The sequence below is a fragment of the Panthera onca genome, chromosome A1 (genome assembly GCF_046562875.1).
Source record: "Panthera onca isolate mPanOnc1 chromosome A1, mPanOnc1 haplotype 2, whole genome shotgun sequence".
Lineage (NCBI taxonomy): Eukaryota > Metazoa > Chordata > Mammalia > Carnivora > Felidae > Panthera > Panthera onca.
Window position 1 is genome coordinate 6027502 of NC_138339.1, and position 25682 is coordinate 6053183.

At 49.4% G+C, this 25682-nt stretch overlaps 1 protein-coding gene across 3 annotated transcripts in view; it reads left to right on the forward strand.

Moving 5' to 3' along the window:
• The window catches only part of MTRR (5-methyltetrahydrofolate-homocysteine methyltransferase reductase), a 32599-nt gene extending 7211 nt beyond the window's left edge, over positions 1 to 25388 (forward strand). For 2 of the 3 annotated variants that reach the window (XM_060634346.3, XM_060634347.3), the window contains exons 5-15: positions 1816 to 2194; positions 6565 to 6687; positions 8278 to 8431; positions 9300 to 9388; positions 11838 to 12015; positions 16133 to 16175; positions 16724 to 16910; positions 20373 to 20491; positions 21760 to 21852; positions 21938 to 22120; positions 24795 to 25388. In XM_060634346.3, coding sequence (XP_060490329.2) covers positions 1816 to 2194; positions 6565 to 6687; positions 8278 to 8431; positions 9300 to 9388; positions 11838 to 12015; positions 16133 to 16175; positions 16724 to 16910; positions 20373 to 20491; positions 21760 to 21852; positions 21938 to 22120; positions 24795 to 24939 — 1693 coding nt within the window. In that variant the 3' untranslated portion in view covers positions 24940 to 25388. The remainder of the gene's footprint in view (positions 1 to 1815; positions 2195 to 6564; positions 6688 to 8277; positions 8432 to 9299; positions 9389 to 11837; positions 12016 to 16132; positions 16176 to 16723; positions 16911 to 20372; positions 20492 to 21759; positions 21853 to 21937; positions 22121 to 24794) is intronic. The other variant, XM_060634348.3, reaches the window with a different exon arrangement.
• The last annotated feature ends 294 nt before the right edge of the window (positions 25389 to 25682 follow it).

Here is a 25682-nt window from a genome sequence, read left to right on the forward strand (position 1 = left end):
TTTTTTTTGGTGGGTTTTTTGTCAGAATCCTGTTACCTCCCATTGTTTGTCTCATAAGAGTCGTTTACTTGCTAACTTCTTCTAGAACCCATTGGGCCTTTCCCTGAGCCCATATTTTACGTCTTGTCAGGGGCATTGTTTCCCTGTGCATTTACTGGATGGAGTGTTAAAATTCTTGGGGTGCCTGGGTGGCTTGGTCGGTTGAGCGTCCGACTTCGGCTCAGGTGATGATCTCACGGTCCATGAGTTTGAGCCCCGCGTCGGGCTCCGTGCTGACCACTCAGAGCCTGGAGCCTATTTCAGTTTCTGTGTCTGCCTCTCTATCTGCCCCTCCCCTGTTCATGCTCTGTCTCTCTCTCTCTCAAAAATAAATAAACGTTAAAAAAAAAAAAATCAAAATTCTTAAGTGTATTAACCTGCATCTCTGAAACTTTTAACCTAACCACCTTACTTGAACTTACCCTCGTCTAAAATTGTTTTCAAGAAGGAATCCTGGCTTAGTGTACCCGTCACCACATCGATGGGTTTGGGATGCAGCGTGGGGTCCAAATCCCTGCGTCCAGATCCGGAACTATCCACCGCCTCTAGTGACCGTGAAACTTTGGTCGCGTTACTTCCCCCTCTCGTGCTACCATCTCTCCCTGTGTGAACTAGAGAATAATAGTGTGTGTTGTGGAAAGTTTTGGGGAGGACTGGACGAACTGACACAGGCTGTCCTCTTAGAAGAACGTCTGCCACGTAGTCAGTACTCCACGAACATTAGCTCTCCCGCGACAGTGTCATCGTCTTAATATCTCTGAGCCTTGAGAATGGCGGGTTCAATGGAGCGGCCGTCGTGGAACTCAGAGTTTTAGGTACTTGCTTTGCCAAAGGCTCGGAGGGGTGGCTGTGGAGCGTGGAACCAAATTTTGAGCTGTGAGCATCTAGTGAATCTAATGAGCTTATAGCCAGAGTCCTATGAAGACAGAGGCCTGGAATGTGTCTTCTCTTGTCATTTAACTTTATGAATTAGAATTTAATTGATATGTCCTTTGAGTTGTGACTAAAAATGAGAAGGAGGTTATTTCCAGGGTTCCAATCCACTGTTTCTTACCCATCCATTCTTCTTAAAGTTTCTCAATTCAGGAAATATATGAGATGTTACTGTGGGCCTACTCTACTTTGTTTATTGGCAAATACACTACCACATTTTAAGGCCTACCTATGATTCACTCAACTTTCCTAAAGGATTATTAGTTTTTTCCTTTATGTTCAGACTTGCTGCAGATTTTATCAAAAATATCCAGAACCGGTTGAAGATTTGAATTATTTATACTTAGTCAAAATAGCATTAATCTGGAGTGATTTCGTGGTGATATTCTAATCTCTAGGGGGAAAAAATCGTCAGTAAATTAGGTGAAAAAGTGAAGTTGCATTTGATCTATGTGATTGTCATGTGATATTAGAGTGGACTTGGATTTGGGGGGAGTTCTGTTAACCTCGGAATTTAGCATGCCTGTTTAAAATCACAGCTGCTTAAAATAAATATCGCCAACTATAGAAAGTTAAGAGCAATCCCATTCCTCTTACCTATTACTAAAATGGCTTCATTTCCGTTCTGACATTGTTTGTGGCTGAAGTGCCGACAAACACAAAATAGTGTTGTTTTTAACTCGATCTCAAGTGTATTTTGTATTCCGAATCATTGTTATGTCTAGTGTTTTTGACCGCTTCATAGTGCTCAGCCAAATAGACTGCCGTTGCCCTAGTATTGCACATTTAAGTGGAGAACTTAGGCCTTTTTGTATTTTTTCCTTTTTTGTTACCACAATCCAGTTTAGAACTTGTGGTTGAGCCGTGGATTGACGGACTCTGGGCCGCCCTCACGAAGCACTTTACGTCCACTAGAGGAAAAGAGGAGATAAACGGAGCTCTCCAGATAGCATCGACTGCCTCCCAGAGGATGGATCCTGTGAAACCAGAATTATCGCACATTGAATCGAGAGTTGAACTTCTGAGATTAGCCGACTCAGGCAGAAGGGATTCTGAGGTTCAGGAACAGAATGCAATGAACAGAGGTCAATCGAGTGCTCTGATAGCAGAGTCCGAGCCCTCACTCACCCACTCGGTTCCCCCACTGTCACAGGCCTCTCTGAACATCCCTGCCCTTCCACCAGAATATTTGCAGGTGCATCTGCACGAGTTTCTCGGCCAGGTAAGTGGCTTTACTTTATTCCTCGTGCTGTAGAATGTTAACTCACCAGGGGGTTTGTTTTGTTGTTGTTACATGACAACAGAGGGCAGCAAACTGTGGTCCACCACCTGCCCCGGAGATAAAGCTTTGTTGGAACACGGGCCTGCCCGTCCATTCCCACGTGGTCTGCGGCTGCTTCTGTGCTACGGCGACAGGGTTACGTGGTGACCGAGGCCTGCGAAGCCCGGCCCCTTTCTGGGAAAGTTTGTGTGTTGCAGAAGCGTTTGTGTTATTACATTACCTCTGTGGTTGAAGCAGCAAATGGTTAAGAGCTCGGTTTCTCTGTTATTTTGGAGAATTCTTTGTTGTGGGTACTCAGGAAATTACCTTAGCAGCTAAACTTAAAGCACTTCTTTATAGTAAAATCTCATTTCCAGCATGGCTTTTTGGTGTCTTGGGATGCTCCGTTTTGGGGATTAATATTCTTGGCAACATCTTAGAAACTTGTTTTCGCCTATATTAAGTCACTTTCTTTTTTGTCAAGTGTATTTTTTGTACCAATAAGGAAGTGAGTTTAAAGTAGTCTGTAAATCTGGGGGCACCTGGGTGGCTCGGTCAGTTGGGCGTCTGACTCTTGATTTCTGCACAGGTCTCGATCTCCTGGTTTGCGAGATCGAGCCCCACATGGGGCTCTGTGCTGAGCGCGTGGAGCCTGCTTGGGATTCTCTCTCTCCCTCTCTCTCTGCTCCTCCCCTGCTGATGCACACATGCTCCCTTGCTCCATCTCTCAGTATAAATAAATGAACTTAAAAGAAGCCTGTACATTTTGAGCATTAAGTTGGATAATATCTCGTTTCTCGTCACTACTCTTCGGACGTGCCTGGTACACATCTCCATTGAAAGCCAGTCTTTTGGGGCAGAGCCACACTCTGTCTTTAGAGTGGCTGACTGTGGAGTTCGTGCCGGCTTTCTCATGGAAACCACACCCTCATGCAGCCATCCTGATTTCTTGTTTCTTGATTTTTTATTTCAATTTTTTTGGGGGGTGGGAGGGGAGAGCATGCGTGGGGCAGAGAGGCAGAGGGAGAGGGAGAGAAAAAGCTCTTAAGTCGGCTCCACACCCAGTGCAGACCCGGACACAGGGCTCAGGACTTGATCTCATGACCCTGAGATCGTGGCCTGAGCCGAAATCAAGTCGGACGCTTAACCAACAGCCACCCAGGCGCCCCTCGATTCCTTATTTTTAATGAAGCAATTTAAATACGACTTTCTGGTATATTAGAACTGTTTTCTGACACCTGATATGATGGTGGTTTTTTAACGTTTATAGCATCTCTCTGAAGCATCCAGATAAACAAGTCTTCATACATAAACAACTATTGGGTGTCATTCCGCTTGATTATCGCGTGAATTGTTGACGGAGGTGATGACAGTAGGTACAGGTTTGTCAGGTCTGGGAACCGACACGAGCGCCTCTAACGAACCTGGCGCACAAGCGGGTCCAGGGCCCCTGTTGCACGCTGTGGGGACGGATGCACGTGCCAGAGGCGTGTGTGAACGTGATTGCCCGACCGGGCGCTTGAGGAGGATCTAAGGAGGTGTCTGTTACAGGAAGTGTCATTAAATAAGCGTCAGTTGCTGGGAGTGTGGTTGAAAGGCTTAAAATCTCAACCGGTTAAGGGATATTTGTGTACATTTGCCCAAAGGATATGCTTAGAGGATAAGGGCTTGGACAGAGATTTATCTTAGGCCATCCTCTTGGGGTGGTCACGTTAGGGAAGGGGAGAGGAGGGGAGGAGCCCTGGGAGAGCGGCCAGTCCCGCTCCACAGCACCTGTGCCCTTCCTGGGGGGCTCTTGGGCTGTGGGGCCTCTGGGCTGCGGGACCGGCCGTGGGACCCCTTAGCCCCCGTCACCCGGACCCCGCACGGCTGCTACCTGGTGTGTCGCCTGCTGTTGGGGTCGGAGCGGCCATCCTAGGATCCCAGGTGTGGAAGGTGCAGGCCTGCCCCAGGCTGTCCCGCTTCTCCCAGGTGAGGTGACGGACAGGACTCATCGGTGTGTCCTCTGCTGGGAGGTGCAGGCCTGCCCCAGGCTGTCGGGCTCCCGGAGGTTGTGCCGAGAGCGCTGGCCCCTCGGTCTGCACAGGGCGTGGGTCTTCCCGGGGACGCCCGCACACCAGCCACGTGTCCCCCGTTGGGTCCGATGGGCACCGTGGCACTGCCGGGTGGGCTCGTGTGCCGTGCTGCACGTGCAGATGTCCCGCCTTGAGCCGGATTGCCGTAACAGCCGGCCGGAGCGTTGCCACGGTCTGTTCCGCGTGGAAGCGTGTGGTCTTCTTTAGGGAGAGACGTGGAGAAGAGCAGACTGGCTAAGTCTGTGTCCACGCGCCGTGCGCCTGAGGCCGTGTGGATCTGATCTCTCAGAGGAAGCCATCCCGCGCGGAGGCCGAGCTGGGGCTTCCCGCTTGTGTGTGTTTCTTGTGGCTCCTCGTCGTCCTCCCCGAGGGTCCGCCTGGTGGTTGCAGGGCCCAGGTTGGCGAAGTGGATGGAGACCGTCCCTGGTCCTGTCGACTTTTAGGGATGATATCTGTGCCTGCAGTTCCTCTCAGGATGCTGGATGTTTCCCTTTGTACCTCGTGGGGGGAGAAGGCCACGTCAAACTCACAGGCTTCCTCGTGGCCTTCCCACCACATAGCCCTGAGCCCCCCAGGGTGGGATGCCCTAGTGGGGGCGTGGGCGTGGCTTGCAGGGCAGAGGACTCACGCAGCAGGGAGTTCTTGCTCTCTGTAGGAAGAAGTAGCCACTTCTGCAGGCTCAGCAGGTTCAAGGGAATCTAAGGATTCAAGATTTTGAAGCTTCATGTCCCCCTGTCAGCTGCCAGGAGGCCATTCTTTCCCTATCAGAGTCAGGCCTCAGCCTTCTGTCCCGAGGCAAGAGACTGCAGCTTCTTTGGACGCCGTGGAGGATGTTCTCTGGCTTCCACGTTTAGTTTTTAAGTGTTTTCTCAGCTTTTGCGTTTTTTTCCAGAGGTGTCAACGAAGTTTAGTAAAACCCACAACTCGACCGGCCGTATCAGTGCTATTCCCCCCTAGATCTCCAGCACCAGCTACTGTCCAGTGCGTTCCCTTTCATGGTGCGCCCTCCCACTTAGCTCCCACCTTGCCGCCTTGTGCTCTGTCTCCCCTCTGCCACCGGTGTCGTGTGCTGTTGTCAGCCGGGTGGGTGATCCAGCTCCAAACTCCCGTTTTAGCATCTTGAAGCCACTCTAGCACCGGCTGTCACAGACTGGGTTCCTGTAAATCGAACTACGTGATTATTTTTAGGGTATCCCCTTGAGATCCTCACCTTGGGGAGAGGGGGGGCAGAAGCAGGAGGGGGCACGGTGAGAAGTGGGCTGCGAGGTGTTCCAGCAACGGCCCCAGCCTATCTCACGGGGTTCTCCGGACCTGGGATGGCCCTTCAGAGTTGGCCAGAGTTGGGGCAAAGGGACTGGGCCTTTATGGTCATCAGCTAGTCATTGTGTATGGGCTGCCTCTGAAAGGAGGCGTGACTGGGGTCCCAGATGACCACGAGCCAGCTGAGGGCCGTCTGCTGACAGTGCTCCCAGCAGCCCTGCTGAAGGCTGTCTCTGGCGGGGGGGCTTCTCCCAGTAGCCCTATGTTATGACTGTCAGGCTCTGAGCTCTGACGCTTTTCCCAGTTTTCCCATCTAGCCGTGTATCCAGTGTTAACTGACTAGCGTTTTGTAAGTTTCTGTCTTCAAAAGAGCTGAGGAGCATCAGGGTAGGAAAGGGGTGGAAATAGTGCAACCAATTGGATTTCTTTATGGTTTCCCAAGACCTGGGCTTGCTAATACGGGAGCCACTGGCCATGGGTGGCCACTTAAAGTTAAATAAATGAAAATAAGAGTTGTTTGTTAGGCACATGCGTCTGGTGGCTCCTGTGCTGACCAGGGCGGGTGCGGAACATTCCCGTCGTCAGTGCCCAGCAGGCTGAAGGTTCTCAGGAACATCTCTGCAGGCGTCTTCCAGCCTTAAACATCTGTCCTTTCCTTTACAGTCTCCTTCCTGAAATAATGCATGCATGCTCCCACCTTTTGCACAGTTTACTTGGAAGACTATTAGACCTTTACGCGAAAATGCTGGTGCCTGATGTTTTCAATAAATATCCCAGAAATGTACCTAATAACCAAGCCATTTAAGATCTGGATGAGCTATCTCTTCTGAAAGATTGAGAGGCGTGTGTCTGTAGCCATTTGCCTTAGAAACAAATTCTTCAATAGCTAGGATGTTTTCTAAGACCCTATAGATCTTACCTAGTCACTGAGCGAAGCAATGGTGAGTAAAATTGGAAATCGCATTTAGTGATATTTTATCACATTTGTCTCCCGAGGAGGAAAGCCGAGCATCTGTGACTCCCGTGGATCCAGTTTTTCAAGTTCCAATTTCAAAGGCAGTTCAGCTGACTACGGACGATGCCATCAAAACCACTCTCCTGGTGGAATTGGACATTTCGGTAAGTTCCAGAAGCTGGCTCTGAGCCCCGTGTGCTGTCGAGGGGCTGCTGGGGTCCCCACGCTCGGGAAGGACGACGGTCTCTGGCCGACAGCAGGCCCGCTCATTCTCGACCCCCCGTGTTTTCTCCCCACATCACACCTGTTTTCTTTTGACTCTGGGGGTGTGTGGGGGTGGGGCTACAATGAGGAGGGATGTGGGAGGTGAGTTGATTGGAGACAACAGTGGCGCCACCTATATAGTGTCTCTCGCCTGGGAGAGAACAGCGTCCCCTCACTCAGTAAGCCGTGAAACATAGCAGCCTCAAAGCGGCATTTCCGTCCGAGAAGAGCCCTGAGAGAGGCAGCCGGTCGTTGAAGGGTGGTCGGGAGCAGAGCTCAGACCCGGCCGGGCACCGACCGCTTCGTTCCTCGTCGTCGTGGTGGCTCTCGTGCCTTGAGAATCCGGGAGCAGTCACGGATCCCTCCAGAAGGATGGTGATAAGCGTTCTCATGTAGTTTTCGGGGCACGTGCTGTGTCTCCGCTCCATCCACGAGCCACTGCCCGGCCCCGGCCCCGAACCACTGGCCTCCTGTGACCTCAGGGCCGGAGGCTCGAGAGTCCCTCAGCTGTGTATGTCGGCGGGGGTTCCGGGAAGGGGGTCGTGCTTTCAGAAAAGGGAGTCGGGGCCGTCTGTAGATTTCGCCGAACTTCTGACAGGAAGAGAGAAACGGCAGGCATCAAACTAAGTGGTTTTGCTGGCATACGGTTGAGTAGTTTCCCGTTCCTTTGGAAGTATTGTTAAATGTTCGGTGTGTACCGAAACGTTTTCTTTTTCATTCTGTGTCACACTCTTGTCGTGAAATGGTGAGGGTTGGCCGGCAGGTGGGTTCACGCTGTGTCCCTCACTGGCCGGGGACGAGAGCACGTGTGGTCGGAGGCTCTCGGGATCCTGCACTCGTTCTGTGTCACTCTGTGAACCGCCGTGGGGGGCACGTGGATCTCCCAGTCCGCGTTCGTTCACAGCAGCAAAGCCAAGTGCTGGAACGTCTTCTGCTCAGTAAGGAAGAAATACGATGTCTCTCCTGCCCTTGTTCTTCCCCAAAAGAAAAAACTAAAGGAAATCGAGGACCAATGCAGACAGCCTCAGGAAGTTTCTCTCGCTCCTAATATGCGTGTTTGCCTGAGAGGGAATTTTACGTTGACGATTAAAACATTTACTGAGTCACCTTAAATGAGACAGGTTTTAACATTGTAAAAAATACTCAAATGGTCGAAACAAAACACTGGGTAACTATGGAAGTTTTTTTCTTTAAAGTAACTCCCGAGGCCCCTGGCTGGTTCAGTCCATGGAGCATGTGACTCTCGGTCTCGGAGTTGTGAGTTGGAGCCCTGCGCGGGGTGTATAGGTTACTTTAAAATTAAAAAAAAAAAAAAGTAACTCCTAATAAAAGGTTTGTTCAGTTGGGCTTATTTTTTGAAGTTAGAATCATTTGGTTTCTAGTTCCTATTTTGAAATGAGAATATAATAAAAACATATTTTTGTTACCCCACGGCTCAAACTCTTAACTCATATGTGCTTTTTTTTCCTTCCATGTTGGTTCTTCTCTAGAAAACAGATTTTTCCTATCAGCCTGGAGACGCCTTCAACGTGATCTGTCCCAACAGTGATTCTGAGGTTCAACACCTACTCCAAAGACTGCGGCTCACAGACAGAAGAGAGCACTGTGTCGTCTTGAAAATTAAGGGTGACACAAAGAAGAAAGGTACAGCCCCGATCTGTTATTTCTTAAGGTATCGTTGGACCAACGCATGGGAGGTGACCAGTGCAAGGCCCTCCTTCCCCAACCCTGTGTGATGGCTGCACAGGTGGCCTGAGTAGGTAGGGTAGGACAGTGGGTCAGACACGGGCACGTGCTGGCCTGCCGGTTTCTTAACTTTTACACCCATCACACGGGGTGGGATGATCATGCATTTTCTGCTTACTGGAACACTGCTGGACAGGACACGTGAGTGTAACCGAGTCTGTTCGTTGGCTTTCTGCACTTAGCATTATTTTGTTGTGGAGTTCTACGAGAGTTGTCCTACAGTAAACTCTTATTATGTGGACCTTTTTAAGGTTTGCTTATAATGTGTATTTCTCATAGCATATTTATTGCTTATTTAGTATATAAAAATAGTTTTCCATAATTAAGGGGCATTATTTGTTTTTTCAGTTATTTGCCTAGAATCTTGGAGTTTCATCAATTCTAAAATTCTTTTTGAGAATAATATGCATTGTTAATGGACAAGACCCATATTTTGGTTTTTGGTTGTTTTTTTTTTTTGTTTGTTTGTTTTGGTCCTTAGCTTTGGATAATTTCCCTCTTGTTTGGTATACCTAGATTTGGTAGGTGTGGCTAATAATACTATGGAATTTATAATTCTTTTATTTATTTATTTTTGCAAAGTGGATTTTTTTTCCCTATAAACATTTTGGGAAAATTTTTTGACTGGATAAACATTGCCACAAATCCTATTGGACCTTGCTAGCACGGTAATGTAAAGAATACAGGTAATTGTGTTTTTAAGGATGCAAAAACATTCTATTCTTTATTTTTTGTGTCACGAACTCTTTCCTGTGTGCCTGAAAAGGAGCAGCCTTACCCCAGCACGTCCCCGAGGGACGCTCTCTCCAGTTCATTCTCACCTGGTGCCTTGAAATAAGAGCAGTTCCTAAGAAGGTACATCTCTTTGGGTAACTATTTGCAAGTATACTTAGCTCTGTGTAAGATTCATTAAATCTGGTATCTGCCCTTTGAAGGCTTAGAAGATACGGCGTTCAGGGCATCTTTTCAAGAGTTTCCAAGCGTGTATGGTATTTGTCATGGACAAATATTTTTGGGGTTGTGCTTATATTGAAATTTTGTGTTTTCTTTTTTTAAAAAAAATTTTTTTTAACGTTTATTTATTTTTGAGACAGTGAGAGACAGAGCATGAACGGGGGAGGGTCAGAAAGAGAGAGGGAGACACAGAATCGGAAACAGGCTCCAGGCTCTGAGCTGTCAGCACAGAGCCCAACGCGGGGCTCGAACTCACCGACCGTGAGATCATGACCTGAGCCGAAGTCGGCCGCTCAACCGACGGAGCCACCCAGGTGCCCCAAAATTTTGTGTTTTCTGTTGAAATGACATTTTTCTTATTCTTACCAGCCGTTAACTTGATGTGACACGTTAATCAGCGATTAAGGTGACCCCAGATGACCTTGTGTTCTCCTACTGCACAGGGACACTTTTTCTAATTGATGACAGGAAGCTTATGAGGGTGCAGGCCTGTTTAATGTTGGGATCTCTTCCGGGTGAAAGCACACAGTCACCTACTGTTAAATCAGAATTAAAGGATTCGGGGAGGTTACGGATGTCTCTAGATGAATGTGCAGAGAGAATGATCCACTAGGTGTCAGTAGGATGCCGGGAGCTGCGTTTCGAAGATGCTCGTACCTGATTTCTTCCAACCGCGTCCCTACACAGATCCAAATGGGGAAACTTTGCCGGCCGCACTTCGCCAGTGAGCGTGGGTGGTGCCTCCATCGGGGTGCCCTCCACAATGCCGTTTCTGCTCTCTGTCGTATTCGTCGTTTGTTGCATGCAGCCTTTGGCAAGCAAACTCCTTTAGAGAGAGGCTCAGCCCTGGATGTAATTTGAGTAAATTTAGAATGCACCGTGATGAGAACTTCCTGATTAAACACAGTACGTTTCACAATTTAGTTCAGCTCTACCTTTCCATACAGCGAATATACATAAACATATTTTTCCTTACTATAAAAGTAACATTCTCACTGTAAAAATTCTGGACACAAAAATGAGGAACTCAGGAACTCAGGAGCTCGTGTACCCCAGGGTGGGAAGGTATCCTGCCTGCGACCCGTGCAGAGAAGTGGGGTGCTCGTTCACCCCACACGGTTTCCGAGTGCTCGGTCTGTGTTTGGCCCTGTGCCTGGCATCGTGAAGAAGGCTTGCAGTGTGTTAGTCCCAGGATAGTTCAGGCAGGGCTCCTGAGCTGAGCCACTGGAAACCCGTGACCCCTCACGAGAGGAGGGACCTCGTCCTTCCTGTTGGGGGGTCCGGGGCACGAGGTGCTTGAGCCATGGGGTGACAAGTAGGAGTGTCTGTTAGCATCTCATTTAGCACTGGAAACAGAGGACTCGCTTACTTGCTTTGTCCCTAAAGAACCCTGGAGTGGTGACAGCTGTATGTGCCGTTTAACGGGTGTATGTCCTTAAGAACCATCTATATGTATGTCATGGTCCGAATACGTGGAAACCGGAAGTCGTTACTAGCAAGTTTGGTCTTTTGTCCGAGAGTTTGGACTTGGCTCTTTGAGGCTTGGGATTCAGGATGTCATTGCTTGGCTTTCTTCGTTTCTGTTCTCCTCCTCTTTCTGCAGTGAGTCTGAGGTGACTCAGAGAGTCCGTGTGCAGGAGGCTTCTCGATGCTCTGGCCTTGCCTGTCTTTGCAGCCTTTGTCCTGCGCCCCCATTTCCCTGCGTGCTAGTGAATACGGCATGGCCCCGGGGAGCGTGCTTTTGCCAGCCGCCTGTGCCTTTGCGGAACCGCTGGCCGCTTCGCCCTCCTGACCGTCTCTTCCACGGGGCCAGCTGTCGGCCCAGGCTTGCGTTCCGGGACACCCTGGCTGCCGAAGCCCCTATCGGGGTAGTTGGCCTCCTGAGCACTCTCACGAGCTGGGAGCCCTTAGGGCAGAGCAGGGGTCGTGCCCAGTGCCTTTTGTATAAAGGGCTTACCGGTTAGCAGAGGAGGGAAGTCTAGCTTGTGGTCATCTGCTAAGACAAGAACAGGTATTTTGTCTCGAGTTAAAATGAGGAGTTACGAGACTCCTGATCACTGTTACTCAAGTACGCCAGACACGACATCTGAGGTCGTACTTGGGACTGAATCACATTGGTTTGGGAAACAGGAAAGGTGACCGAAAGTAGGACGTGGGAGGGCACTTTCTTGAGCAGGCTGAATGAAAGCACATAGGTGCCAGCCAAGTTCTCTCTCCTGATCGCACACCTAGATGCGTGACCGGGTGCGTCCCCGGGTGACCAGGTGCGTTCCCGGGTACGTACTGACGGAAGATTCGCGCAGCCTGGCCCCACGTGGTACTTTCAACCTGCTTCCTCCTCTGGCCGCAGGCGATGCTGAGAGCCCTGGCGGAACACGCGGCCGGCCCAGACAGGCGCAGGCTGCACGAGCTGTGCAGCAGGCAGGGCGCCGCCGACTACGGCCGCTTCGTGCGGGACGCCCACACCGGGCTCCTGGACCTCCTGCTGGCTTTCCCATCCTGCCAGCCTCCGCTGGCGCTCCTGCTCGGTGAGTGCTCCTGGTCCTGCGCCCCAGGGGCCCTCCCGTGAGTGCTCCCCGGCCCTGTGCCCCCAGGGTCCCTCTCATGAGTGCTCCCGGCCCTGTGCCCCAGGGGCCCTCCCGTGAGTGCTCCCCAGCCCTGCGCCCCAGGGGCCCTCCCGTGAGTGCTCCCCGGCCCTGTGCCCCAGTGTCCCTCTCATGAGTGCTCCCGGCCCTGTGCCCCAGGGGCCCTCCCGTGAGTGCTCCCAGCCCTGCGCCCCAGGGGCCCTCCCGTGAGTGCTCCCCGGCCCTGTGCCCCAGGGTCCCTCCCATGAGTGCTCCTGGCCCTGTTCCCCAGGGGCCCTCCCGTGAGTGCTCCCCAGCCCTGTGCCCCAGGGTCCCTCCCATGAGTGCTCCTGGCCCTGTGCCCCAGGGGCCCTCCCATGAGTGCTCCCAGCCCTCCGCCCCAGGGGCCCTCCCGTGAGTGCTCCCAGCCCTCCGCCCCAGGGGCCCTCCCGTGTGTGCTCCCGGCCCTCCGCCCCAGGGGCCCTCCCGTGAGTGCTCCCGGCCCTGCGCCCCAGGGACCCTCCCATGGGTGCTCCCCACCCCTGCGCCAAGGGCCCTCCCATGAGTGCTCCCAGCCCTGCATCCCAGGGGCCCTCCCGTGAGTGCTCCCCGGCCCTGTGCCCCAGGGTCCCTCCCATGAGTGCTCCTGGCCCTGCACCTCAGGGGCCCTCCCGTGAGTGCGCCCCACCCCTGAGCCAAGGGCCCTCCCGTGAGTGCTCCTGGCCCTGCACCCCAGGGTCCCTCCCACGAGTGCTCCTGGCCCTGTGCCCCAGGGGCCCTCCTGTGAGTGCTCCCCACCCCTGTGCCCTAGGGGCCCTCCCGTCTGTCTGGCAGGTGGCAGGGGGGAGCACGTCTCTGGGAGGGAGCCTCTGTGTCTGGGTCTTCCTGGAAGTGGGAAGAACCCCGCTGCCACAATGTTTATTTCCTTACTTCGTCCTTCTGCCATCATCACAATCGTCTGAGCTTCCTTGCAGCCAGTGGTCATTCTCCTTCTTTGGATTGGACTTCAGCGTCTTTTCTATTCATTCAGCTATGGTTTGGAAAGTTTTTTTGCTCAGATTTTACCAAAAAAGGAGTTTCCCGAAGGAAACCAGGTTTTTCAAAGCTGATAGGCATCAGGTGTACGTGACAGAGGTTAAGGAGGTGGGTGCTCTCTGTGTACAACACAGAGGTGTCGCCGCTGGGCACGTCCGGTTCAGGGCGCTCCCAGGGCGGCAGGGGCCCCCCGTGTCGTACCGGCACGTGCTGCCTCGTGCAGGGAGCCTCCGGGCTTGAGGCCTGGGTGAACTAGCCACAGAATGTCCAAATGTAGCATCACCTTGATTTTCATCCACACTGTCTCTTGGGGTCTTTGTTCCAACAGAAGAGAGAAGACCTCCCTGAGGAACTGTGTGTCCGGGGGGGACTTTCTGCAGCCTCCGTGGGGACCACAGACGTGTACCGGGGATGGTGACGGACGAGTGTGCAGGAGTCTTAGACGCGTAGTACTTTCCTGTGCTTGTAGTTTGTCCTCCCCTAGCTGTTTTGCTGTGGCGATAACTAGTAAAACCTTCAGAATTGCATTATCTTTGGTTCCAGGAAAACGTATATCCTGCCTCTCACTGTTAGGCCACAAGGTGCCCCGTTGTCCCGCAGAATTAGCTGTGTGCTCCTCTATAAGTCAGATCCTGCTTTATTTCCCTTCTTTTTTTAAGTTTATTTATTTTGAGGGTTTTGAGGGAGAGAGAATACACGTGCATGAGTGGCGAGCAGGGCAAGGGCAGAGATAGATAGATAGATAGATAGAGAGAGAGAGAGAGAGAGAATGAGAGAGAGAGAGAGAATATCCCAAGCAGACTCCACACCCAGCGTGGAGCCCAATGCGGGGCACAGTTTTACGAACCGTGAGATCATGACCTGAGCGGAAATCAAGAGTCGGACATTCAACTGACTGAGCCCCCCAGGCGCCTTTTTCCCTTTTTCTTAGTACTCCTTTTCCTTGTCCTCAAAATGGTGAAGTTTCTGAGCGAGGCAGCTCCTCCCACTTCCCTGTATTCAAAGGGACGCTCCTCCCCTTCCCAGTGGAGTCTGTGGAGGGAGAACGGGGGTTGGGAGAATAACCAGAACGTGTGTAGACAAACTGTAAGAACCCTTGTAAAGTTCCCCAGCATATGAGAATAGGTTTCTGTTCTTTTCACCGATTTGCTGTCTTTTAACTTTTGTATAGCATTTATTACACAGTTGTGTAAAAAATGAGTAAAGGCATTGAGGCTTAAAAAATTAGATTCTTGGGGTGCCTGGGTGGCTCAGTCGGTTGAGTGTCTGACTTCAGCTCGAGTCATGATCTCACAGTTGGTGAGTTTGAGCCCCATGTCGGGCTCTGTGCTGACAGCTCAGAGCCTGGAGCCTGCTTCGGATTCTGTGTCTCCCTCTCTCTGCCCCTCCCCTGCTCATGCTCTGTCTCTGTCTCTCTCTCAAAAATAAATAAACATTAAAAAATTATTTTCCAGCTTCTTTAAAGAAATTGAACGTATCTAAAGCTTATATTATGTTGAGCCCTTTTTAAGCCTTATTCTGTTATTTGTTAAATTTTAGAACAGTTCTTTCCCAGTTTTTACTAGAGAACTACTAAACATGTAACGTTGAACACAAAAAGTTTCAGAGTTTGTTAGTGGACAGTTAGGTATTCAAGTAGTGAATCTTTTTTTTTTTTTTTTTTTTTTTTTTACGAAATTTATTGTCAAACTGGTTTCCATACAACAGCCAGTGCTCATCCCAAAAGGTGCCCTCCTCAAAACCCATCACCCACCCTCCCTCCCACCCTCAAGTAGTGAATCTTTGACTTTTTTTTAAGTTTATTTACTTTGAGAGAAAGGGAGAGTAGGGAAGGGGTTGTGTGGGTGTAGGGGAGAGAGAGAATGACAGAGAGAGGGAGAGAGAGAGAATCCCAAGCAGGCTCTGTGCTGCCAGTGCAGGGCCCAACTCGGGCCTCAGACTCACAAACCATGAGCCATGACCTGAGCCCAAATCAAGAGTTGGTTGCTTAATCGACTGAGCCACCCAGCTGCCCCGACTCTTTGACCGACTTTTAAAAGAGCACCAATGTGGGGCGCCTGGGCGGCGCAGTCGGTTAAGCGTCCGACTTCGGCCAGGTCACGATCTCGCGGTCCGTGAGTTCGAGCCCCGCGTCGGGCTCTGGGCCGATGGCCCGGAGCCTGGAGCCTGTTTCCGATTCTGTGTCTCCCTCTCTCTCTGCCCCTCCCCCGTTCATGCTCTGTCTCTCTCTGTCCCAAAAAATAAATAAAAAACGTTGAAAAAAAAATTAAAAAAAAAAAAAAAAAAGAGCACCGATGTATTTGGAAACCACTGGGTTCTGGATAACTTAAAGGTTTTACCACTACATTCCCATTTTCTTCTTACTATATAAATATAAGAAGGAAAAATATTTCAAGCCTAAGTATTTCCCATAATCCTTAACACCCTTAATCTTTTGGGGGTCGTGATCTTATTTGAAATATGAAAACTCTGGACACTTCTCAGAAAACTGCACACACATAGCGAATTTAATGAGTTTCTTGATTCTGAAGCCCCTTCATGGATGCTTTTATTATCCTTTGGGTTAAGAAGCTAGCTTTAGAAAGACACACTGATTTCCAGTTAAAGGAATGCCACGTGTCTGGTTTTTAATGTGAGGAATTGGAAAAAGTATTCAGTCATAATTTGCTTAGTCACAGTGAATTTACACATGCTCTAAAATATGCTTTAGAGTGGGAGAGAGCCAAAGCGTAAGAGACTCTTAAAAACTGAGAACAAACTGAGGGTTGATGGGGTGGGAGGGAGGGGAGGGTGGGTGATGGGGATTGAGGAGGGCACCTGTTGGGATGAGCACTGGCTGTTGTATGGAAACCAGTTTGACAATAAATTGCATATATTGAAAAATAAAAATAAAATATGATTTAAATGCAAACATGTTATTTTGGGTATTCGAAATAAAAAAAAAAATAGGCATCAAACTCAGACTTGAATTTTGACAAACCCTTACATATAATTTTTTTTTCAGTAGCAGTGAATTCATTGCTTGTTTTCATTCTTTTTTTTCTAGAGCATCTTCCTAAGCTCCAGCCCAGACCATATTCGTGTGCAAGGTACTGATATTTACTAACACATAGCATCTCTCTCCCAAAATATTGTGAATCTCCGACTTCTAAATCCTTATTAGTTCCAAATTCACCCGGTGGAAGTTTAACCTGATTTGTGGAAGACAATAGCGGGGACACGATAGGGAATGAAGGAGACCCGTCTTGGGACTCTGGTCCTGCAGGAGCACAACCACATTTAGTCCCTGGGCTGCAACCACATTCCCCCACATGAGGCCAGAGTCGCCCGGGCCTCACTTGCTGCCTGGAGTGCTGGGCCAGGCCACCTTCGCTGGGTAGCAGAGGCCGCCAGTGAAGAGATGAAAGGTTGCAGAGATCTTACGGAGTCTCGAAGCAAACAGGGAATTGGAATCTCACAAGATGGGGGGCAGGAGGAGGGGAGCTTTTAAGGAGCAACAGATCGCTTTTCCCTGAGGAGTTAGAAGGCAGCTTAGAGCCCAGAAAGAAACCTCCCTGTGTCCAGTAAGAAAGGCTGAGTGTAGCCTGTATGATCAGTCCTGATACAAAGTTTAAAAGTAACCTGTGTGTCTCTGCAGCTCAAATCTGTCTCACCCGGGGAAGCTTCATTTCGTTTTCAACGTCGTGGAGTTTTTGTCTCCCACCACGAAGGAGGTCCTGCGGAGGGGCGTGTGCACAGGCTGGCTGGCCACGGTGGTCGCGTCCATCCTTCGTCCAGACACGCGGGTGTCCCCTGCAGAAGGCGGGCCAGCCCCTGCTCCTGAGGTACCGGGAGTGTGCAGTGTGGGCGTTCTTAAAATGATGCTGTTTGCCTGATTCGAAAGAAACAACGTGGTCTTCCCTGGCATCGTCTGTTACTGTGTAGTTTATTCAAGGGAAAATTTTTGCCATACTTGAATTTTAGAATCTCTTTCCTGGGAAGTCAGGAAAACATTACCTGCCTACCATGTCTCTCTCAAATATTTAAAGTATGAATTTTGTAAAATACAGTCTTTTCTCCTTCCTTGTCCTGTTCGTAGAAAAGAAGGCCTTTCCTGCCAGTTGGCACAGGAAGAGTCCAGGACCATACTGAAGGCTGGTGTTGAGGTGTGCAGGCCAGAGCCTGTGTCCCAGATAAGTCCTTAACTTGGAGTCAGTCGACACCCAGAGATTAATTTTATAGCCTTTAGTTTTGGGGTACTAAAGGTTGTTTTTTTTTGTTTTTTTAATTTTTTTTAATGTTTATTTACTTTTGAGAGAGAGAGCACAAAGAGGGGAGAGAGAGAGAGAGAGAGAGAGGGAGACAGAATCCAGAGGAGGCTCCAGGCTCCACGCTTTCTGCACAGGGCCCGACGTGGGGCTCGAACCCATGAATTGTGAGATCGTGACCTGAGCTGGAGTCAGACGCCCACCTGACTGAGCCACCCAGGCACCCCTAGGATACTAGGGTTTCACCCTATTTCTTCCCTTTTTGTCACAGATGTGGTATAGAATTCGAATTAGTGCTGTTAATGTGAAGGCATAATGTGGCAAAATGGCTTTTTAAACACACGGGAGAAAAATGTGACTCGATTTTGTGAACTGTGGACACTTTTACATCTGGACTTAGTGCCCATCCTTCGTGTTTTGACACAGCATGGGCAGAATCTCACTCAAGACTGTGGCGAAAGGAACAGTTTAAAGTCCCTGCTCGCCCACGAGGATGGTTGAAATTAAACAAAACATTTCAGGCTTTATCACGAAGTCGTCTTTCTTTGTGGTATTGAAAAAAAAACGTACCTGTCATTTGTAGCCTTATCTTAGGAAGGATGTGGTCCTTGTAAGTTATTGCAGTGGAAGAGTTCGTGCCCTGAGGGGGTAGTAAGGCTCGGTGTATACTTGAGAGGGCTTGTGGGAAACTGCTGCTCGAAGTTGCCCTTTACTGCGGTATTTTGCCAGGCTGCTGCCTGGACAGAGGCGTCTGAGAGAGAGACCCCGTCTCCTCCCCTGCGCCCTGTACTCCTGGGTTCACGCATCAGCAAAATATTAACCTAACACACTGTTCTTCTTTTTGTTTTTTTTAATTAAAAATATTTTTTTAAATGTTTATTTTTGAAGGAGAGAGACAGGGCGTGAGCAGAGAGAGAGAGGGAGACACAGAATCGGAAGCAGGCTCCAGGCTCTGAGCTGTCAGCACAGAGCCGGACGCGGGGCTCCAACTCATGAGCCGAGAGATCATGACCTGAGCCGAAGTCGGATCCTCAACCGACTAGGCCACCCAGGCACCCCGGTTTTGAAAAGAAATACTACAATACCGACAGGACAATACTATGTCGTATGATCCTGTGAAAAGAGATGATCTCCAGAAAGTTGAACATGTGTGCGCCACACATATCACAGACACTCAGCACGGGTGCCTTTTACACATTCTTTCCTCCCTTCCACCCTTTTCTTGCTCCTTTCTCCGCTTTAACAGATCTTTTATTGTTAGGCTCCCCAGTGTTGAGGCATTAGAAGTACCGGGAAAAGGATACGATTTAAACTGTATGCTGCTTAGCACACGTTTTATTAGGAAGTGTAGACACTGTTAAGGGTCACGTGACCCACCCCACACCCTCCCCGCGCGGGTAGATGGGACAACTGTGACAGACGCCCCCTGTCCCTGGGAGGCGTGGACCGCCCCTCCCGACGGCGTGTGGCCAGATGGCGCCATGAGACGCGAGCGGACAGGATGCGTGCCTGGCCCGGCGGGAGCTCCCTGCCGGGGCGGCTGCGACAGGAGGACGGGACGCCGCGGGTCAGGGACGCTGCTGGGGCTTGCAAGTGGGTGAAGTTGGTCTGTGGTGCAGAGAGCTGTAGCCAACCCGTAGCCTCACGGGAGAGCCAGGAAGACGTGTGTGGAGGTGTTGCGAGCCGTGTGGGGTCTGCTGCAGTGAGAGTGGACCGATGCTGGTTGCCTCGCGGTCCCTGTCACCGACACGCTCCTGTCATAGCCGGTGTATCCTGTTTTGTTTTGCCTCACGCGTCTTATTACCAGCCATTTTACGGACGAATGTCTGATTATCGTCTCTTGTTCCGAAAATGTAAGTCCTCGGAGACAGGGATCTTGTTTTGTTCATTTCTGTATCCATAGTGCTTGTCCTATTGAGTACCGGCAGGGAGACTCATACTTGAATGAGTCAAGGCCAAGGTAACGTTAATGACCAGAATGAGAGCACGTGTTCACTCACAGCTCTGCTGGTTCGTTGTTTAAAAAGTACGGTGTTGGGGCGCCTGGGTGGCTTGGTCGGTTAAGCATCCGACTTCGGCTCAGGTCATGATCTCACAATCTGTGGGTTCGAGCCCCGCGTCGGGCTCTGTGCTGATGGCTCAGAGACTGGAGCCTGCTTCCGATTCTGTGTCTCCCTCTCTCTCTGCCCCTCCCCTGTGCATGCTCTGTCTCTCTCTGTCTCAAAAATAAATAAACGTTAAAAAAAATTAAAAAAAATAAAAAACAAATAAAAAGTACGGTGTTCATCACGTTGATGAGCCTCGTATGATTTTCCTTCCACCGAAGGAGAAAACGTGTATAATTACACGTGGGTATGTAGAGCAGTTCCCCATTACCCGGTGTAACTTCTGCGCAGAGCAAACTGAGACTGGAACTGAAATATATTTAGAAGTTGGTTCCTTGTAAGTATTTCTGGCACACGGTTTAGAAGAACAATCTTTGGAAATTTTAGCAAAAAGGTTGTATTTATCTGTGTATTCGGCTTACTTATTCTTCCCCTTTTGCAGACACATAACATTGACCCCAGATTAACAAATACAGCACAATTCTCTAGCATCTTTGGAGCAACCCTCTGCTTTTTCCTTCCGTTGCCTAATTTGCACTGGAAACTTTCACTCCATCTTGTTAATCTTCGTTGCCCCTTGGTGTGCGAACACAGAGAATCCTGTCTTCAGGTTTTCGTGCATTTCTCCATGATATATATAATGGGTTGCCTACTAGAAAGCAGATCTTACCCACGGGCCCAGGACAAGAATGTGATCGTATCTGTTCAGTGTTCTACCTTCAAGATATACCTGTCATTTTTAAAGCACCTTTGATTTCGACGGAAAGTAAAACTTTGCAAGACAGGCTTGTGTTTTTCTCTTTGGTGGTGGAAATGTTCATGGTTTCAGTAAGATCTGATGCTGCTGTTTAATTTCTCTAGCGAAGATCATCTTGCTTACGTACCTTTGTCTAGGTTTTCTTTCAGACTCACGAGCGTTGGTTTAATATTCCAGATCTCCATCTCTCCTCGAACGACCGGTTTTTTCCACTTACCGAGTGACCCTGCCGCCCCCGTCATAATGGTGGGTCCGGGAACTGGCATAGCGCCCTTCATTGGTTTCCTGCAACACAGGTGTGTGCTTTCTTTGACTAGTGAGAAAATGTATCCCTTGTGATACTGGCTAGAAATACGACAGAGCACCTTTTTTGTTTCTGCGGTGACTTTTTCGGATATTGGACTTGGGTTGTAAAAGTTTTATTTTAAAAAATTATTATCAAACGTGTGATCGCATAGCATAATTTGTCACCGTGGGAAAAGTAAATGTGCTATCTCCCAGAGGTTTCGTTTTGTGTTAGAAGCTCCCTTTTTACGGCAGCACTTTATTTTTCTTTTTTTTTCCCCCAGCTGCACATAGTTTATAACGTGTAGTTGGGGACAGATTTCAGGCACCACTTTCTGTTGTGATGATGTGCGCACTGTCCCATGTGTCCCTTAACTGGATAAAACTGCTACTGACGGAGATTCGCTTACACCAAAGGTTCAAAGTTAAACCCCAACGTCAGTAATTTTCAGCAGATCGATCTGAATAGATGTGTCTTCGTATCCGTGTAGAACTCTTTGATGTAAAACAAGTTGTCCTTCTCTCCCTGTCTGTGAAATCCTGAACAATTCTTTTTGTGTGCTGGTCTCCACATAGCGGTGTAATATCCTGTGGACAGTCTTTTTGTTGTTTTTACTTTGTTTTCGTTTTTTCCTCAAGGAAGCAGAGGGGAAGGGCAGACGTGGCCGGCTCGTCTCATCGCTGTGTCATTTCTGAAACAGTTCTCAGCAGATCATTCTCCTGCTTAAAGCCCGGGGCCACATTTCCATTCCATTAATTGAGAGTTAATTTTATTCACAGAGTCGCTATTAATAGTGAATGTAGAAGTCAGTGTAGGTTTCACACTGTGATGTTCTGGGTCATCCTCCTAGATCCCCACGAAATGCTTGTAGGTGCCTGCAGCCCACAGGTAATGCCTGTTGTAGCAGCTGCTGGAGGGACCAGGGATCCCTGGGAACATGGCACAGTGGTCACTCAGTGACTGCAAACCCTGCCTCGGTTTCTTGGGGGTATTTCCTGACCTAATAGCTTGGTTTTACATATATACATATTTTTTAATGCTTGTTTATTTTTGACAGACAAAATGGGAATGGGGGAGGGACAGAGAGAGGGAGACACAGAATCCAAAGCAGGCTCCGGGCTCCGAGCTGTCAGCACAGAGCCCAATGCGGGGCTCGAATCCACGAACCGTGAGATCATGACCTGAGCCGAAGTCGGACGCTTAACCGGCTGAGCTGCCCAGGCACCCCAGTTTTACATATTCTTTATGTCCAACATCTCCACTTTCTTTCTCACGAAGAGAGAAACTCCAAGAACAACATCCAGAGGGACACTTCGGAGCAATGTGGTTGTTTTTTGGCTGCCGACATAAGGAAAGGGATTATTTATTCAGGTACGACACAATTCTAGTATTCTGATTCCGGGCTTTCTCAGCTTGAAAGGATGAACTTTCAAGTAACCCATATACCGTATTTCAGAGAAGAGCTCCGACACTTCTATAAGCGTGGGATCCTAACTCACTTAAAGGTCTCCTTCTCGAGAGATGCTCCTGTCGGGGAGGAGGAAGCCCCAGTGAAGTATGTGCAAGACAACATGTGGCTTCACAGCAAGCAGGTGGCCAGGGTCCTTCTTCAGGAGAGCGGCTACATTTACGTGTGTGGGTGAGTGGCCGTCAGGCTCAGGGGCCGGGTCGGCGAAGACAGTTGATGATATTTATTAAGTGAACCAGGGACTGTTAACCTAGGTGGGTAGGGATGACTGATTTGATTCCTAAGTACAGGAATAGGAATACAAGTTCTAAAATGATTTTAACATACCTTTGGCAGCCAAGATGTTGTCATTATCCGAGAAATAGAAGTGAAAATTAATCCTTGCTTTTCAGAATGCCGTGTGCCGTATTGAATACATGTTTTAGCCTCTAGAAGTTCTTTCTGGTATTAAGACGTTAATCATTGAACTTGCAGTCTCAGGACTGATTCTGTTGTATCCAAGAATATGTGATGTGTGCAGCTGACCTAACTAAGGAAAACTCTGGTTTTTTACTCTGAGAATGTGAATCTAAAGATCCTTTTTTTCAAGGCATAATTTATGTCAAAGTTGACCTAAGCCAGGAATTTTCTTTATGTTGTTTTATTTACTTTTTGAAGCAAGATCTATTATAGAAATCCCAAAATTGCCATAAAAAATAAAAATTTGGGGAACTTACCAACTCGTCAATGGAATTAAAAAAAACTGCTAAATAGAAAGGACTTTTGAAGTGAGAAGTAGTTGTTTTTAATTCTAACACATCCCTGGCATTTATTTATTTATTTTTTAAAGTTTTATTTATTTTTGAGAGAGAGAGACAGGGTGTGAGCCAGGGAGGGGCAGAGAGAGAGGGAGACACAGAATCCGAAGCAGGCTCCGGGCTCTGAGCTGTCAGCACAGAGTCCGACGCAAGGCTCGAACCCACAAGACATGAGATCATGACCTGAGCCGAAGTTGGATGCTTAACCGACTGAGCCGCCCAGGTGCCCCCACATCCCTGGTGTTTAAAACATGTTATAAATCACCAAGTCAGGTTTTTTTGTTTGTTTGTTTTGTTTTGTTTTTAAACTGTGATACCGAAGAAGAAATACTGGTACAGTGATCTGGAATAGATATAATTGAAACAGGTTTTATAAAACAGAGCTTTTTCTATTGACTTCTCATGACCTGTTGTGATAACGTCTATTCTGTCTTATTGTTAAAAAAATTGGTTTTGACCGCTGAGTTGATTTTGTGACCTATTAATGGATTTTTGACTCCCTGCTTTTGGTTGATAAAGGCAGAGATTCTGGACATGATGTTGGTTTACATTTTCATTTAGCTTTTAGAGAAGTATTTGACCTTCACTTTGGAGACTGTAGAGCTGTCAATGATGAGGAATAGGCTGGAGTTTTAGATGCAGCTCAACTACTGGAGGCAAAGTCAGTTGCACAAGTCTACGGATAACTGATAATTGAGAACTCGGGGGCTATCTTACATGTCCAGAGTCTTAAAATGTTAACTGAGGAATAGTTCTTTACTCATTCCTGGTGCCTCACTTTCCCATCTGTGCAGTGGAGTTGATAATGTGCATCATGGTGGTCTGTGGTCGGGGCTCAGGACGAGACCCCGTGGTGCCCTCATGCGGACCAGCCCCTCAGCAGGAGTGATCCTGTCCCTCAGCCCAGGGACCACTGTCCCAAGCGGGAGCCTTGTGCTGCTGACAGTCAAGAGGACAGTGGAGACCAGGAGGTGTGGCAGCTGCAGCCACTGGGGCCACGGGGAAGGGCTGTGGGGATGAAAACTCCGGTGCAGTGGTGGAGGGGAGAGCACGACCAAGTCGAGGAGGCCCCTGGAGACGCCTTTCTCAACAAGTGTTACCGCAAGGGTGGGACAGGTTCTGTTCCCGACATCTTGGAGTCCTGCCTGACACTTTGGTTTTTTTTAACTTGTTTGTTTTTAAGAGCGCATGTGTGCAGGTGCGTGAGCGAGTGGGGGAGGGCAGATAGGGAGGGAGGGAGGGAGAAAGAGAATCCCAAGTAGCTCCCATGCCGTCAGCGCAGAACCCAACGTGAGGCTCGATCCCGCGAGCTGCAACATCGTGACCTGAGCCAAAATCAAGAGTCGGACGCTTAACTGACTGAGCCACCCAGGTGCCACCAGCGTCCTGTCTGGCACGGTTCAGATATGGAGTGATAAGTGCAGTACATTCCCTGCCCCCAAACAGCTTACTCCCTGCTGGGAAAGCCACATCAGCAGGTGCTTGGAGGGGACTGCAGGGGCACAGGAGGGTCACCTCACTCTGTCCTATAAGTGAATAGGCTAAAACATGTCGAAGCACTTAGAGCCAGGCCCACAGTTAATGTGTCTGTTAATGTGTGTGTGTGTGTGTGTGTGTGTGTGTGTGTGTGTGTGCGCGCGCGCGCCCGCACAGGCATGTGCGTGTCCATACGAAGGCTTGTAGGTGGAAACCTGGTTGCCCTTGGGAATGCAAGTTCCGCTGTGTGCCCGGAGAATGAAGTGGGGGAATGAGGGCCATGATCAGAGCTAGGTTTATGGGGTCCTGAGACCTTGGACTTGGCTGCTCCTGGAGCAGGGGCGCCTTTGAGGGTTTCCAGCTGGCAGTGATCAGCTCTGAGGTTTGGATGGGTCACTGGTGAAGGCCTGACAGCTGACGGGCTGGGGCACCTGTTGGGTCGCTTCCCAGAGAGACGGAGGGAGGACCAGGGTGGGTGACGGTGGAGTCCGTGGGATTAGATTTGTGAACTATGGAGGCTTCGGTGAAAATTCTTGTTTCCTAAGCACTGACGCTAATATTCTTTTTTCTAGAGATGCAAAGAATATGGCCAAAGATGTCAATGATACCCTTGTGGAGATAATAAGCAAAGAGACTGGAGTTGAAAAACTAGAGGCAATGAAAACATTGGCCACTTTAAAAGAAGAAAAACGGTACCTTCAGGATATTTGGTCATAAAATCAAAAGAAAAGAAAAGAGTGGTGCTTTTTTGGCTGAAAGCGCTAAAAGACAATTTCACTGAAACTGAGACTTTGAATTTTTGAAACTAAATTAAGAAAGGTTTCTTGGAGGAGGTAGGGCAGGAGTGGATCGCTTCCCATTACAGCAGACTTCCGGCTTGGTCTTCCGTAAATGCCCCTGCCGCTCAGCACACCGCGCTTCGGCCCCTACACCGGCGCCTCCCGGGCCGGCCACTGCGTCCTGGGGAACGTCACAGGTCCCTCCGTCCGTTCACAGGGCGTCTGTCTGTACGTGACGAGGCTTCCCAGGACAGGGCATGGGCCCTAGAGCCGAGCGGGTGGTAGTTAAAACTCGTGAACTTAATTTGGCAGTTTTTATAAACCAGGTGAAAATTATTTATTCTTACGTGAACTCTACCGTAAAGAATATTCATGTATTAAAATGAACCATGTGTGGTGTGTGATTACTTGTGGACACAGACAGTCCCTGACGTCCGACGTTTTGACCTTACGGTGGGTGAGAGCGGTTCGCATCCGGTAGAAGGTGTACTCGACAGTTTGAGTTTTGCTCTTTCCCCGGGTCGGGGACGAGTGATGTCTCGCTCTCCGGTTTGCGGGACGTGGCGGAGTCCCTAGGCCCGGCCGCCGTCTGTACCCACGCAAACGTTTTGTCTCTTTTGGTGCAGCGTTCGGTAAATCGAGGTGGTCGGCACTAAGCTGCACCTTCAGGGCTCACGTCCG